General features: G+C 42.7%; 1 protein-coding gene across 1 annotated transcript; it reads right to left on the reverse strand.

The window, feature by feature from the left end:
- Positions 1–3: 3 nt before the first annotated feature.
- LOC120893242 (THO complex subunit 4) lies at positions 4–5,086 on the reverse strand. The gene is made up of 4 exons (XM_040295014.1): positions 4,574–5,086; positions 1,830–2,058; positions 1,534–1,740; positions 4–1,451 (listed from the first exon to the last, which is right to left on the reverse strand). Exons 1-4 carry the CDS (start codon positions 4,829–4,831, stop codon positions 1,330–1,332), a joined length of 816 nt encoding a protein of 271 aa, XP_040150948.1. The 5' UTR covers positions 4,832–5,086; the 3' UTR covers positions 4–1,329.
- Positions 5,087–15,616: the final 10,530 nt, after the last annotated feature.

Below are 15,616 nucleotides of genomic sequence, written 5' to 3' on the forward strand. Positions count from 1 at the left end.
AGCTCTATTTTCCTCCTATCGTTTTACATTGTTTTTTTTTACGTTTTATTTCACGAGTTTCGCAGCTTTTCCTCCTTCCTTTTCATTTGCATGAATTTCACACAGCGCGCCGTTGACAAATCTGTCCTTATACAACTAAAATTGTCACATCCGCTTGAATCCATTTGTTTGTGTGTATGTGTTGGTGAATGAAAAGAGTTCGTCCATTTGTTTTCCTTCTTCTGTGTGTAATCATGTACGAATAAACTAAAACTCATAAATCCTTATAATGGGTGCGGTATGTGGGTAATTCATACTGCACTCTTGCTGAACTGACAATGAGTCGCTGATCCTATGCCGGGTCAAATTTTCAACTAACAAAACCTTCTGCGCCACATGTGGCAGAAGCGTCACTACTGCGCCGCAACGGTATTGAGAACAAGTTTGGCGCGCGAATTACAATGAAATAGCTAACGCTAGGGTAAAGGACAACCGTCTTTCTCCTAAGATAGTATTAGCCGGTATGCGTGGGGGTGCACACACGCTGACCCGAACGGAGTTAGTGCGGGGTTAGCAATTTAACTAGCTTAGCAAAACTAAAGGACCATCTCCGCTGCTGCCGGCCAAATGGGGTAAATCAAACTGATATTAAATCTTAACTAGCTGATTTCGGTTAGTAGTAGCGAAATCCTTTCGTTTTTGTTTCCACGCTGACGCTGTACTGTAACGATTGTGTTCACTTTTCTTTCTTGTCGATTTCTTGTTAACGCTCTGCTCCCCTGTTCTTCTGGCAATCTTATGTACAACGACGCTGCACTGTATTCCTGGTTTCAATGGTTTTCTGTACTTTGCGTGCATAGTAATCGAAACTAAATCCAACGCTTGCTCGCTGTATCTTCCTTTTCCTTTCCAAATAGCTACAGGGGCTGGCAGAGCTCAACAGTGGCGCAAGTGAGAACCGTGGTGAAAGCACCGATCTTGTCCTCACAACCTCCAATTGTTAATTATCGACCAATCGCCCAGCAAAACGAACGAACGTTCTGTGTTTGTAGGTAGTAAGTAATTAATAGTAGTTTGTTTTTCTTCTCTATGTTCTATATACACAGGTCTCGCACAAGACGTTTTTAAGGTGTTAGAATCATGCCAATAAAAACATGTGTCCCAAGACAAACGGTAGCGGTACGAGCCCGTCGCGTACCACTCACACATACAGGTCGTTTGTCAGGTAAAAAACGTCTTCTTACTCCTCCTACTTCTTCTCCTATTCCGCTTCGTCACGGAATACTGTTCTTGTGTGTTTATGCGAGACAACCGAATATCAGTGAAGGACGCATCGTTCGCGTTTGCGCCCTACTTCATGTCTTTGGTGTACGCATCCAGCTCGGCATCCAGCTCTTCGGCCGTTTTCGTTTCACGGGGCTGTCGTCTGCCGCCACCACCACCGCCGCGACCACCACGGCCTTGGGATTTACCTAAAAACAAACGCACAGAAGGTGCCATGAGGTTAGATTGATTCAATGTTATACATTCAATAAGCACGCTTGCGTTACTTACCACCTGCTCCGCGGCCACCGGCCGGTTTGCGCGGGGAACGTGCGGACGACGATGCAGCCAGCACTGCTGGACGGGGCACACGTGGGGCAGGAATTTCCGAGGTCGCCATCTGAATGCTCATCGGGCGCCCGTCCAGTGGTACACCGTTGTACTGCTTCATCGCCTTGATCGCATCGGAGCGTCTTTCAAACACAACGTCGGCCGTTCCTACAAGGCAGGGGACAACCAAAAAAGAAGGAAAATTGAGTAAAATAAAACAAAGTTTCGTCAATTCCTTAGCCACCACCCATACTTACCAAGCGAACGGCCCGAACGGTCGTAATGTACCGAGGCGCTTCTCAGCGGTCCAAATTCAGCAAACAGCTCGTTGATGTCCGTCTCCGACACGCCAAAGTCCAGGTTCGATACCAGCAGCTTCGCCGCACCGCCCGGTCCGCCGGCACCGAGTCCGCCAGCCGCCGCCAGCAGCCGGTTCTTGCGCGGTCCCTCGTACATGTCGTGCTTCCATGCGCTGTTCACGTCGCCCTGTGGAATGATGTGACGAGGATGGAGGTGGAGGGAGGTTGTTTGGAATAGTCATCACACACACGCACACACACGCGGTCATCGATTCGACCGGGGTCTCTAAAAGGTACTCCTCCTCCTTTCTTCCCCCCGATGCGTTCGCTTTAGCCTCTCCTCCATCCGTTCTTCTTCCTTCCTTCTCGGGGCCGAGCAGCGTCACCGAATCCGTACAATCCAAAACCAAGCCCAACCAAGCCGAAAAGGGGCACCACCGCAGGGCAGCAATCGCACCACTTTGACCGAACCTCTCATTCTCATTCTCTACCCTTCTTCTTCCGCTAAGACGAGGGGAACAACAAATTCTACTTCCATCTAGTGGGCCGTCCCTTTCTTGCGTTTTTACCGTCCGTTTTCCTTCGATTGCAAGAAATTCGTTTTACGTTTGTTTTCGCATTAGCCTTCCATTCCTGGCACGTGTTTAATGCAGGTTTGCGCGCGCGTGTGTGTGTGTCTCATTTTCTCAGAAGCTCGTAGGTGTGTGCGTGTGGTCAATACCAACAGTAGAGAGAAAGGGATAACCGCGACGAATACCTCCCTCGACGGAGTTTGTTCGCCAACGCAACCAGCCGGCTTTCCAAGTGCTTGCTGGATCAACACACCGAGTTCCTGGTCGAACCTTTCCAACCATTATTGACAGCAGCATCATCATCTACAAGAAGCTCATTTGCTAGTCGATTATGGTAAACAGCTTTTACGTTATTAATTTCCTTCCCGCGCGCATACTGGCCTCAAACATTGTGTTGTCTGTCCTGCGACAGCACGATATGCTCGACAAGATAAGATTAAATTTGTAAATATGTGTGTGTGGTGTGAGTTCAAGTGCGTTTCGGCCAAATCCGGAAGAGCTACAAAATCAGGAAGACCCGCAGCAGACGACAATGAAAGAGAGTAATAAAGAGATGCCACCGCTCCCGCCGCTGGAGATGGGTTTTGCTCGGAAAAATCGTTGAAACCGTTTTTTGGATGGCGCTGCAAAATTAATAGTTGCATTTCTAGGAATGTCAAATGGGTTAAAGGGCAGAGTGTGTTGTGTCTGGAGCTGGCGCTGTGTGATGTGCGCTGCTGTGCACTTGCACCGAGCGTCGATTTGGTGAACAATGTGGAACACAGCAACATCTTCACGCTGACATTGGACACACATACACTCACATTAACACACACACACAGAGCATTTCGCTTTCCTTCTGATTGACCGATTCCGAACTAATCAAACGCACACTTTTCCCGAGAGGCACCAGCATTGTGCGCGCAAATTGAAAATTAACTTCGATGGAATTTTCATTTCTTATTTTTGCTGCCTTATTCAGCATGAACAAAACACACGTTCAATGCACGCACAGGAAATTAATGAAGAATTTCTACATCCTCACAAATTGCGGCGACAAAGGTTCTTTTTCCGTGGGTGGGGAATCATCGGAGGGGTGGAGTTGGAAAACGCATGGCTTGCTGTTTGCTTCACCATGCTTTGACAGCAGCGTGGAGAGACGTGATTTTCGAAACATAACATGTCGCATAAAAACACGATAATTTCGTAAAACTTATTAAAATTTAGTGAAGAAATGGAATTTTGGAACTATTTCTGAAGGAGCTTTTTTCCTGATCAAATCAAAACTTTTGAAAAATCATATTACACACACAACACGCACACTCTAATCGCACACATACACAGTGGCGGATCGTATTGCTTTTCGATTATTTTTTTCACACTTTCCATTCTTATTGCTCGTTGTAATACCACGCACCACACACCAAGGGCCCTGGGAGGTTCAGGGCGACGACCCACGAACGATCACACACGGCACGCGAAAACCAAACGCAACACAACGCACAAACGCACACACACACACAGATACCACTGCAAATCGCGCGTTAGGCCGATGATTCTGTCACCACTACACACGCACACACGCGCTCCACTGTTTGCTTCTCTTTCTAGCGCTCACCGTACGGCAAGCGGGCATTTTTCATCACCGATAGACGCCATCTTGAATTGGACCAAGGCGTCATATTTGCCGATGAAAGAACATTCTACGGCGCAAAAAAGAGTTCAAAAAAGGTCGCTTCCTTCCCAACTTGTAAATGCATTCTACAACTAGTAGCTCGTAGCACGGAAGAACCTTCAATACGCACAAAAATGTCCACTCGTTTGGTTCGAAACGGTTGCCTCTCCCCCACTCGTTCTGCTACGCATTTACGAGGAATTGCCTGACCAATCAATTTCACACGAATCGTAAGAGAAGAATGATATCGCCCTTAAGATCCGCAACCGTCCAGTTGTCATCAAGCCAACCTGGGGCAAGATCCCGTTGTAGGATGAGGGATGGGGTAAGTCCCTTTTACAGCCGCGGCCAGGCCAAGGGAATGGAGATGTCGTTTCGGATCGCTGCTGCTGCTGCTGCTGCGATTGCTCGGAAGTTGAAGTGACCGGAACAAAGGAGTTGCTAAGGCATTTGTCTTATTCTCATCCATCGCTTACCCGCCCGTAGCGTGCCCGGGTGATGCCACCACGGGTGCGTCCCTTCAGTACGCCACCGCCGCCGCTCGCTCCGCCGTTCCGCTGACCGCCCGAGCGGAATCCGTTTCGGGCACCACCACCGCTGGCACCGCCGCTACCCGCTCCCGGTCGACGGTTCGAGCGGCCCGCTCCACCGGCACGGCCACCGCCGCCGCGCGGACGGGTCGATTTCTGTGACTTGATGATTTCATCGAGGCTCATCTCAATTTTGTCCACCATTTTGTTCTTGATGCGGGGAGCCGTCGTAACGTCGGAGGTAGGTGCTGTAATGATGTGGTTAGAAGCGCTACGTAGGGACGATTTCCGCACAACTTTTACTGCAATCGACGCAGGTGCAATTAACCGTCGATGGTAAATACAAATTGGTACGCAAACTGATCTTAATTTTCACAAAAATGCTGTTTTCTGGCGGAGCAGCAAACTTTCGCACTCTGTTCACACGCACCCGAAAATGCAAGTGATGGTGATGGGCATTTGAAGTTCTGAACGAGAGTGTAAACGTCGACCCATTTATTGACAGCGGAGACAGCACCCAAAGAACATTTTCGATGGAGCGCTTCAATAGAGGGTCAAATAACATTTCAAGTAGCTTAACTGATCCATCCAAAAATGTCTGTTTGAAAACTGCTCGATAATTTTAATTATTTTTTTTTTATAGAGAGCCTTTGAGCTTGCATATATTAACATCTAACTACTTTCAGTTAAACACTCTTGTTTCCCAAAGCAACAAAACATTTAAGCATTCCCAAAGGTAATGAAAATATTCTATTCGACAGATAAAAACCAACGAGGATCAAAACCGAATCTGACCAGTCTTCTAATACATTTTCTTTAACCGTAGAGTTGGCAACCAAATTTACACACGTAAGTTGGCAACCGGCATACCCGGGTATTCCACACGTTTTGATGCAAAAAATTAACGATTTTCATCGGTAAACAATGCTTTCTATATTTTAATGCTGTAAGCAAGTACTGCCGACTATATATTCTCTTCTATTTCATTTATTCATTAAGTTTTTTTTCATTTTATTATAAAAATAACGGTCAAATTGAAATTTGGAATCGCTTGAATTTGACTCGAAAATAAGCACAAAAGAGGAAGAAGAGAAACGTCATTCTCCATACAAAATGTTTGGAATACCCGCCCGCTGCGCAAAGCGACGGAAGGCGTTATGGCGTTCTGAGAATTTTATCATGCCTTCTTTTTCTCTCCAACGGCAAATTTGTCGAGCAGCTCGTCGAGCTGCCCGTCCCTGGCTCCGCCTCATACCCCTCGCCTGAGCGCGCTGCCGAAGGTTTGGATGTGTTGGTGCGTCAGACGGCCAATCGCTGTCAGCCATCGTCCGTGCTTTTTCCCTCCATAGCGCTATCTCTTTCTCGCGTGTGGTCAATGCTCGCGAGCTGTTGTGGCGCCTAAAAATGCCGTTAACAAACATTGCGGCGATGAAGTTGCATTTTCACAAATCAAACCAAAAAATCGCAATGAGTTTAATCGATGCAATGTAAAAATGACTAAGGAATCGCTAGCACACGATGGAGGGTTTGCTGTGCAACGCGCAGAACCCTAATTCGCATTAACACATTCAGCCCGGCGCTGATTTTCATCAACTTTTCATTCCGCCGGTATCTAGAGCGCAAGCTAAGCTATTGATTTCGTTTGTTGTGGATTACATAGATATGCTAAGCATCCTGCGCATGGTTGTGAGTGTGCGTGTGTATGCAAAACTGTCGCCAAATGTAATTTCTTCCGGAATGTTATGATCCATCGGTCAAAGAAAGGAAGGTGTGCATGATAGTGGCGGATTAGGGGAATCGGGGTTCCTAGGCGGAATGACGAGTTGAGGCGCCTCTAAATGGTAACTGATGACAGGGAGGAGGGGGTACTGGCACACAGCTGTTGGGAAATATAACAGTGTACTTATATTACCGGCGGGGGAGGGGGGGCTTCGACCATGGGACCCCTACGATCATCGGTTACAGGCCCTACAATTATTGCCGGCATGAGGGGGAAGGGGGTGGGGCAAATGATTCTCCAGCCACGGTGCCACAACGACCATCTTTCCGCGGGCCCTTGTCGCTAATACTCTTGTAAACATACATAGTGTCCACTTGTAAACATACGCCATACTACATACTAGAGATCTTCGGCGACCGCCTAGTCCGCCTACCGGTAGATCCGCCGCAGGTTCTTGACGGTGTTTTTTTTACTGTAGAGTGCATCCTTCCCCCTGCCTTCAGCGTATGCATCGGGCAGGAGACAGTGTGGCAGTATGCAAGTTGCCCGCTGGATAGGAGCGATGCCGCGGCACCTCATTACTCACATCTGCATGCCCGTCGTGGGTTCTAATCGCGTATGAACCGTCCGCCATAGCAAGGGCTGACTATCCGGCTACGTGGTACTCAATCCTGAAAAGACCGGCATGATCGCGTAGGCCATTACTCCAATAATAAGAATAATAATAAGAAGAAGAACTTAGCATAGCAAGTTCTAGGGAAGGTTTTTGTTTTGACTTTGGTGCTGCCGGGTCTACTGCTGTGGCGCGACAAATGCACGGAATGCACTCGACCAAAACATGAACCTACCGATCCGAACCCATTCCAAGGCATTGCCGGTCAATCAGCGTCATGATAACTACTCCAAACCAACAAGCCATCAGATTCTGGACGGACAGGTGCAGCACCATACGCGCACCGTAATAAACAAATCCAGGATCCTCTTTTGTATGAATTCAATTCAAAATATTGTTTCCACTTGCGTCCGCTAGCTGAATTAGAAATAAATGTGCAATATATCACACGCACGTTTGCTTCGATCGTGTGTCTTTTTAATACCCCCAACACCAGAACCGATCGCAAAGATGCCAATGCCAATTGTTGTGTTGTCTCTCAGGTAGCGAGATCGAAAATGCATGAACGTTGTAGCCGCAGCGGATGAAAATGTACGCATCAGAATCAAATAGTTTTGGGGTTTCCAAACGCACGCACACACACAAACACGCGCGCGCAAACTCACACACACACACACACGCACACATGCATGAACGCGCGCACGCCAGCACGCACGCACTCACGCACGCACACACACACGCTCGCACGCACGCACACATGCACGTACGCGTGCACGCGGGCACGCACCCGCGAAAGCGCGAACGCAAGCACGCACCCCCCACCAGAACCCCCCCCCCCCTTCCCGCACGAGCGAGTACGGCTACCTTATCGGTAGAACGGCTGGTTCAGCTATCTTGTAGCGCATCCTCATTCAAAGCGCCGGGCGGGGTGGGGGATCGCGGCATGATAGAGTGAACGGTCACTGTCTACGCGCTGTGTGTGTGTCCGTGTGTGTGTGTCGTGGCCAGAAAACTCGAGACAGATTTCGACACATTAAAAAAAATAATTATAGCCACTATACATTGTGCTACATGATGCTTAGAAGGTCGTTGAAGCATCAAACATGTTCAAATAAAAAAATATTAGATTAGTGTTAGACGTTCTCCTACGCTTGTTTTAAATAGGCTTCTTCACCCTCAACTGGCAGGGGCATCGAATGGTCTCATCAGCAGCGGCACGAAATAAAATAAACCATCAGTACACCGATAACACTTTGAATCCCAATCCAGCTTCTCCCACAGCGTCTCAAGGTCACACACAAAAATTAATAAATGCTAACACCCACCAATAACAATACACAACCGCAATGCACATATGAGTATCAACGCATACACCGCAACAGCCAATCAGCTGGCGGCGGAAGGCACAGGCAGAAGCGCAAGTAAGGCAAGGCAGGGTGAGGGAGGGAGAAGAAGCGGACGAAAAAATGGGCGCCAATTTTTTTAAATTTTTTTGACCGTTTTTTTTTTGCTCCGCCGCCATAAATAGTTCGTCCATTTCGCCCACAGATGGCGCTAAACTTGCTCGACCCAGCGCGGGAATCGCTGAAGTCCAGCGCGGGAGACCAGGCCAAATCTGCGCTGGCCAGCGCAGATTTTGCTGCATTTTCTGCGCTGGAAACTGCTCGAATTTGCGCAGCGGGCAGGCCAAATCTGCGCTGGCCAGCGCAGATTTTGGTGCATTTTCTGCGCTGGAAACTGCTCGAATTTGCGCAGCGGGCGGGTATGCTGGTTGCCAACTTAGGCGGCGCTCTAGCAGCAATCGAACACGACATCCGACACGAACAAACCCATATAATCATATGGAGGTGCACTGTCAGACACAAACAAACAAACAAGACAAACGTCGAGTCGAACATGTCAGGCGGCGCTCTGGGACCAATCGAACGAGACAAACAAACACGACTCTGTTCGATAGGTGCTCTGTCAGCTGTTCGATGTCTTATAGACCTGTCATGATGCACTGCAATACGCCTATCTTATCATCTCGAAAATGAAGCATTTTCATAGTTTAAATGAACATCCATCTGCAGGGGGAAGATTCAACAAATAATAAACTAGTTATTAATATCAAAAATAACATAAAAATCATTCAAATTTAATATTGAAAAAAGTAAACAAACGTCCATGCCAAAACACATACAGTGCATACACATGCATTGTGTACACGTTTATACAGTTTATACGTTTATATAGTTTTATACGTTTCAAACCTGTATATTTGATGTTATAATTGATTGTGAAGCATTGCTAATATTATTGATAGCTATTCTAAATATTTTGTACGCAATTTTAAGAAGAAAAAGAGACAAACTACGTAAAAAAACTTGAAAATGTCCTGCATTGAATTCTATCTACTGTAGCTGTGAAGCGTTTGACAGCCAAGGTACTCACAGCACAGGTGGGTATCGAACATCACAGACAGAATCAACTGACATGTTCGACTCGACGTTTGTCTTGTTTGTTTGTTTGTGTCTGACAGTGCACCTCCATATGATTATATGGGTTTGTTCGTGTCTTATGTCGTGTTCGATTGCTGCTAGAGCGCCGCCTCAGTTGATTCTGTCTGTGATGTTCGATACCCACCTGTGTTGTGAGTACCTTGGCTGTCAAACGCTTCACAGCTACAGTAGATAGAATTCAATTCGGGACATTTTTAAGTTTGTTTGCGTAGTTTGTCTCTTTTTCTTCTTAAAACTGCGTGCAAAATATTTAAAATAGCTATCAATAATTATTGTTAAACTTTTCAATCAATTATAACATCAAATATAAAGGATTGAAACGTATTAAACTATTGTGTGTACATAATCCATATGTATGCACTTTATGTGTTTTGGCATGGACGTTTGTTTACATTTTTCAATATTAAATTTGAATGATTTCTATGTTATTATAGATGTGAATAACTAGTAAATTATGAGTTGAATCTTCCCCCTGTAGGTGGATATTCATTTAAACAATGAAAATGCTTCATTTTTGAGACGAAAAGAAAGGCGTATTGCAGTGCATCATGACAGGTCTATAAGACATCGAACAGCTGACAGAGCACCTATCGAACAGAGTCGTGTTTGTTTGTCTCGTTCGATTGGTCTCAGAGCGCCGCCTTACGTGGTAAAGTTAAAAAAAATCAAAATAAAATACTTACAGGCTGTTTAAAATTACAACTCATGGACCAAAAAATTATAAATTAAAAATTGGGAGGCTACGGAATATTTCAGGTCAATAAAAGCAATGAATCAAAAGTTATTGCAGTTTGAAGTTAAAAAAATACCCAGGTATCCGGTTGCCAACTTAAAGGTTAAGGAAATAGATTTCCTCTCTACTATACTGAGTGTTTCAAACAAAGTAAGTATAATACACAGGCTAATCCCGAACGATTTGTTAACTACACTGTTGAAAAGCTATAGAAATGGTTTGCCACATGGAAGGAAGGTCGATTGATGGTGCGGGTTAGTATGTTATTTTTTTCTTTTTTGTTGTTGTTTTGATATTTTTTTCTGGTTTGACACGTTATTGTCTTTTTTGTGTCATGTTTTGTTTTATTGTTTTCTTTTCTTTTTCTTTGGCTACTCGCATATATTTTTAGGATGTTGTCCATTAAGTACTTCATGTGGATTTTGTAGCCCATTCTTCTTTTATGTTGTTTGTTTTTTTGTTTTTTGTTGTTGTTATTTTTATAAATTTTATGTGGCTGGGTTCCAAATTGTTGAACGACGTTTACGCGCCAATATAAAGCTAGATAAATATATATAGGCGGTCCCCGAGATACACGGTTAATGGGGACCTAAAACGGCCATATGTTGTGCCACCGCGTATTTCGAATGTCCCCTTAAGTCGAATTTCGTAGTTTCCAGCCAAAAAGTCGCAATCACTGCTTATCGATGAGTGAAAAATCCGCCCAACATTTAATTTCAATCCATACGTAAACTAGAACCCAGAACCTATGCTAAATGATGTTAAAAAATCGATAATGATTCATCAACACTGAAACAGCACATTTCAGATTGCTTGATAATGTTAAATAATCATTTTATCAAGTTGACTAAACTAACCAACAATGGGTGCAAAACTGTCATGTACCAATTGTTGTGCTACAGTGGAGCACCGTTTATCGGGGTACCTTTATCCGGCGTTCCGTTAATCCGTGTTGTTGAGAAATGACAGTTCAATACAAAGGTGACGTTGCGTTATGAGGAGGATATTTGAAAAAGCGGTTATAAGAGCACATTGTCATTAAAAAAAAAACACTATAATTCATGGCAAATTTCAAATATTCTCAATGGAAAAACATGAAGGTTATAAAAACAGGGTTTTTTATACCAAAAAAGTAATATAATTTTTCAAAAAATTATCAGGAATTGGTGATAAAATATATAATTTGACGTATAATCCATGTTATTTGCATATCCGGGGGAGGTCAAGTCCCGAGAAGCCCGGTTAAACGGCGCTCCACTGTATCTTCATGCCTATAACTTTTGCTGTCAGATAGCAAAAATCAGTTGTATCATTTCGCATCGACAAATTTGACTAATAACATGGGTTTTTCTTTGAACTTTTTCCCATATACATAAAGTTAAAATCAAACAAGGACACATTCTAACACAACTATGCTATTTATATATTTATAATTATTGAGGAAAGCACTAAAGCGATCCCAATATCAACACGAAATCTTAATTTTTTACACAACTATATATTATATCCACAAAATAAAATCCACTCTACCCCAGTGGCCACGCTCCAGCGAACAATCTATTTCGCTGAGAGTGCCAAATGTAACTATCATTGGGAATATTGAATCCGGGCTAGGAACCATTTCCCTCTATGAAACTCGTGCAGGCCGTGGGCCGAAAACTTTGCAACAATTGGGCCAGTCTGGTGGTACAATCGTCAACTCGTACGACTTAACAACATGCCCATCATGGGTTCAAGTCCCGAATAGACCGTGCCCCCATACGTAGGACTGACTATCCTGCTATGGTAACAATAAGTCACTGAAAGCCAAGCTCACTTCACTACTGGGTACAGGCAGGCCTTGACTGACAGCGGTTGTTGTGCCAAAGAAGAAGAAATTCCTCTACTACGTAAAAATTTGACATTCTAAACCTTATCTTAATATATTAAATTTTATTAGTTTTCAACATCTAGTTATCAAATTTTATAATTGTAAATTCCTTAAAAACATTCACTTTGATGTTAAAAATTAATTTTGTTAGATCAAACAATCCTAGCACATGTTTTGGACTAGCACAACAATTGGTACACAGCTAGTATAACTTTTGGAACACATAGCACAACAATTGATACACGGAAGAGGTTTTGGAAAATCGCTATTACTTTTGTAAAAAAGTATCCACTTTACAAAATGTAAAAGCAATGATGCTAAGCAAACAAAAAGCAAAAAGCTAAGATATGTGTATCTACTGTACCTATTTATTAATTTTTATTCAGTAGTTTCGTCACAATTTAGTTTTAGTCCAAAAACTGTACAAACTCGTCCATAATTGGTGCAGCTTCCTAAAGGGTACTTCACATGGTAGCAACGCAATCAGTAATCCAACCGATTAGAACAGTTTTTAGCCTGTGCGTATGCAATCCACATCGCATCATTAGAACACCATTGATTGCATTGCTTGGTTGCATTGCTTCAAATTGACTGCCTATCTAGAACGGGAGATCAATGCAATACAGTCTGAACTCACTGATTAAACTACGATTACGATTGAATATGTGCTTTTTAGTTGGTTCGTTTCTCCATACAAAAAAAAATGAAATTTGCTTAGGCCAATTTGACGTATTTAAACACTTATACGCGGTGAAATGTACACCAATACCAGCGAAAAAATTGCAATGTTGCATTTGCATTTGAAGCAATGGAACCAAGTTGTCCAATCAATTTTTGAACACAATTCGTTGTGGATTGCATACGCGCATGCTAAAAACTGTTCCAAACGGTTGCTTTGCTGATCGAGTTGCTACAATCCCCGGATTGCTCGACAGCTGAAAGACTGCGGTGGGGAGACCCAGAGGGCCCTTCAGCTCATGACTCCACATTGGCAAAGGCCGATCTCATACCTCCCGTGGTGCTGGTGCAGGTTAGTCATAAAGATTTAATTATTCATGTCAATAAAAAAAATCAAACCGATATCTTTTAAAATCTTGGAAAACTATTCATAAATGTGATAAAACGTATAAAATTTATGCAGTCTACTGAAAGTAGAATAGTCTCCATTTCATAGCAAAATGACCGCGTAACTTGCCAATATTGACCTTTATCATGCTAAAATAATTTGATATCAGTTATTATTGGCCCATGGATTACTTTGGGGTATTAACTTGCGTATTATATACCCAGGGCTTTTAGCGCTTCCCGTAAATCTGTAAAATGATAGCGCCCCTTTTACCATTTTGTTCTTACAGGGTTTCCCACGATTTATTGGTTGGTTCCCATCTATTTTTGGTGGGTTTATCTTGGTGGTTCCTACGTTTTCCAGAATGTTTTGGTCCAATTGTATTGATATCCAATCGGAAAATACCAATAAATTATGGGAACGAACCAAAAATCTATGGGATACGATAAAAAAATCATGGGAATGCACCAAAACAATCACGGGAAAATGAACTGAAAACATGAATAATTATTTTTTTGATTCAAACACCCACAAAAACGGATGTTTTTGAAAACTTCTCCACATTGATGTATCTAAATATTTCGTTAATATTCATTTGTTTCTCGTCTTTTACTTGTATTAATTAAGATATTATGTAGAAAAACTGATACAAATTTATCTATAACTTATTTCTTAATACTTTTAAATGATTTCATTACTTTAAAATTATGAAAAACAATAATACCCTTTTCAAAATTACTCTAATGTAAAAAACAGATATGAGGTGACCGACTTTAGATAACCGTTATTGTATATGTATAAATATAATGTAAATGTAGGTATGAGATTCATTAAGGCTGCTAGAAGTTTAACAGCCACCTTTCCTTTGCAAAATGACCTCGTAGAAAAAATTACAGGATTTCATTTATTATTCATTAATGTTAGTTTATACTATTAGCTGCATTGATAATATGATTTATCGCTTTTTCATTATTTTTTCTTCTTCTTCTTCTATTTGGCGTAACGTTCTACGCGGAAAGGCCGGCCTAAACAGGTTTTCGAGACTTAATTCATCACCACGCAGCCGGATAGTCAATCCTTGCTACGGAGAGAACGGTCATTTCTAGGCTTGAACCCATGACGGGCATGATATTGAGTCGTTCGAGTTGACGACTGTACCACAGGACGCCCCCCCTCCCATTGATTATTATTTATCGGCCTGATTTTTTTGCACCAGCATAACCAAAGAGTATCGCAGTCTATATGTGTATTCTGATAAGCGGTTTAAAGAACTGTCAAAAAAGCCTCAAAGTTAGCGCATACCTGGTGTAATGTGTAAGAAAAACTAGGTGTCCGATCTACCAAGTCTCATTCATAAGTGCATATGCGAAATGTTTTTTTATCAGCTATAATGTATTCTATAAGTCGCTAATTCTAAAGACAATATTCTATTGTAATGATTGTTGTATTGTATTGTATTGTATTGTATTGTATTTCTTAGTTGCGAGTCCGCCATATAATGGTTACACAAGCTTTAGTAATAATAATAGTAGTAATAATAATAATATTAATAGGTAACGACTAAATGTTATACAAATCGTATTCGCTCTCTAAATTGTCGTGTCGTTTCATTAAAATCAAAATGGCCTGCAAGTGCATTAAATTCGCGCATCATTACCGTAATGGGTTCATTAGATCCGTACTGCGTATTTCTAAAATTAGTTCTTAATAATTGACGATTTCTTGTGGTTGGCCTGTTTGCATTTAAATTAATTTGTTCCAATATTTCCGGACAGTCAATATTTCCACAAAGTAGGTCAGCAATGAACAAGGCTTGCGCATTTCTTCTATCAGCGAGAGTCTCTAATCCTAGCAGTAAATGACGCGATTGGTATGGTGGCAAAGTGTTACTATCACTCCACTGAAGTCGCCGTATCGCAAAACGTGTGAATTTGCGTTGGATTCTTTCCATTCTCTCTTTCCAAACTTCTGCAGATGGACACCAGACAATTGAGCAGTACTCCAATATAGGCCTAACTAATGCACAGTACAACGTTTTCACACACACTGGATCCTTGAATTCCCTCGTCATTTTAAACAATAAACATAGAGTTTTGTTTGCTCTCTTGATAATATCTTCATAATGCGTTTTAAAAGTCAGTTTTGTGTCAAGTAGAACACCTAGGTCACGTATTTCACTTTTCTTCTGAAGAAGCTGTCCGTTTATCCTATAGCTATGTGAGACTGGTAGACGTGCACGAGTAAAGGACACAACGACACATTTTTCAATACACAGACATAACATATTACGCTTACACCACTTTTCGAAAAAGTCCAGAGCCATTTGGAGGGTATTAGTGTCTTTGGAAAACGAGTATAACTTAATGTCGTCGGCATACATTAAAAATTTCACATCACGCAGGACAAAACTCACATCATTAATATATAACAGAAAAAGTAGCGGTCCAAGATTACTGCCCTGCGGCACACCTGACGTACAGTAAAAT

Source organism: Anopheles arabiensis, chromosome 2 (genome assembly GCF_016920715.1).
Source record: "Anopheles arabiensis isolate DONGOLA chromosome 2, AaraD3, whole genome shotgun sequence".
Taxonomy (NCBI): domain Eukaryota; kingdom Metazoa; phylum Arthropoda; class Insecta; order Diptera; family Culicidae; genus Anopheles; species Anopheles arabiensis.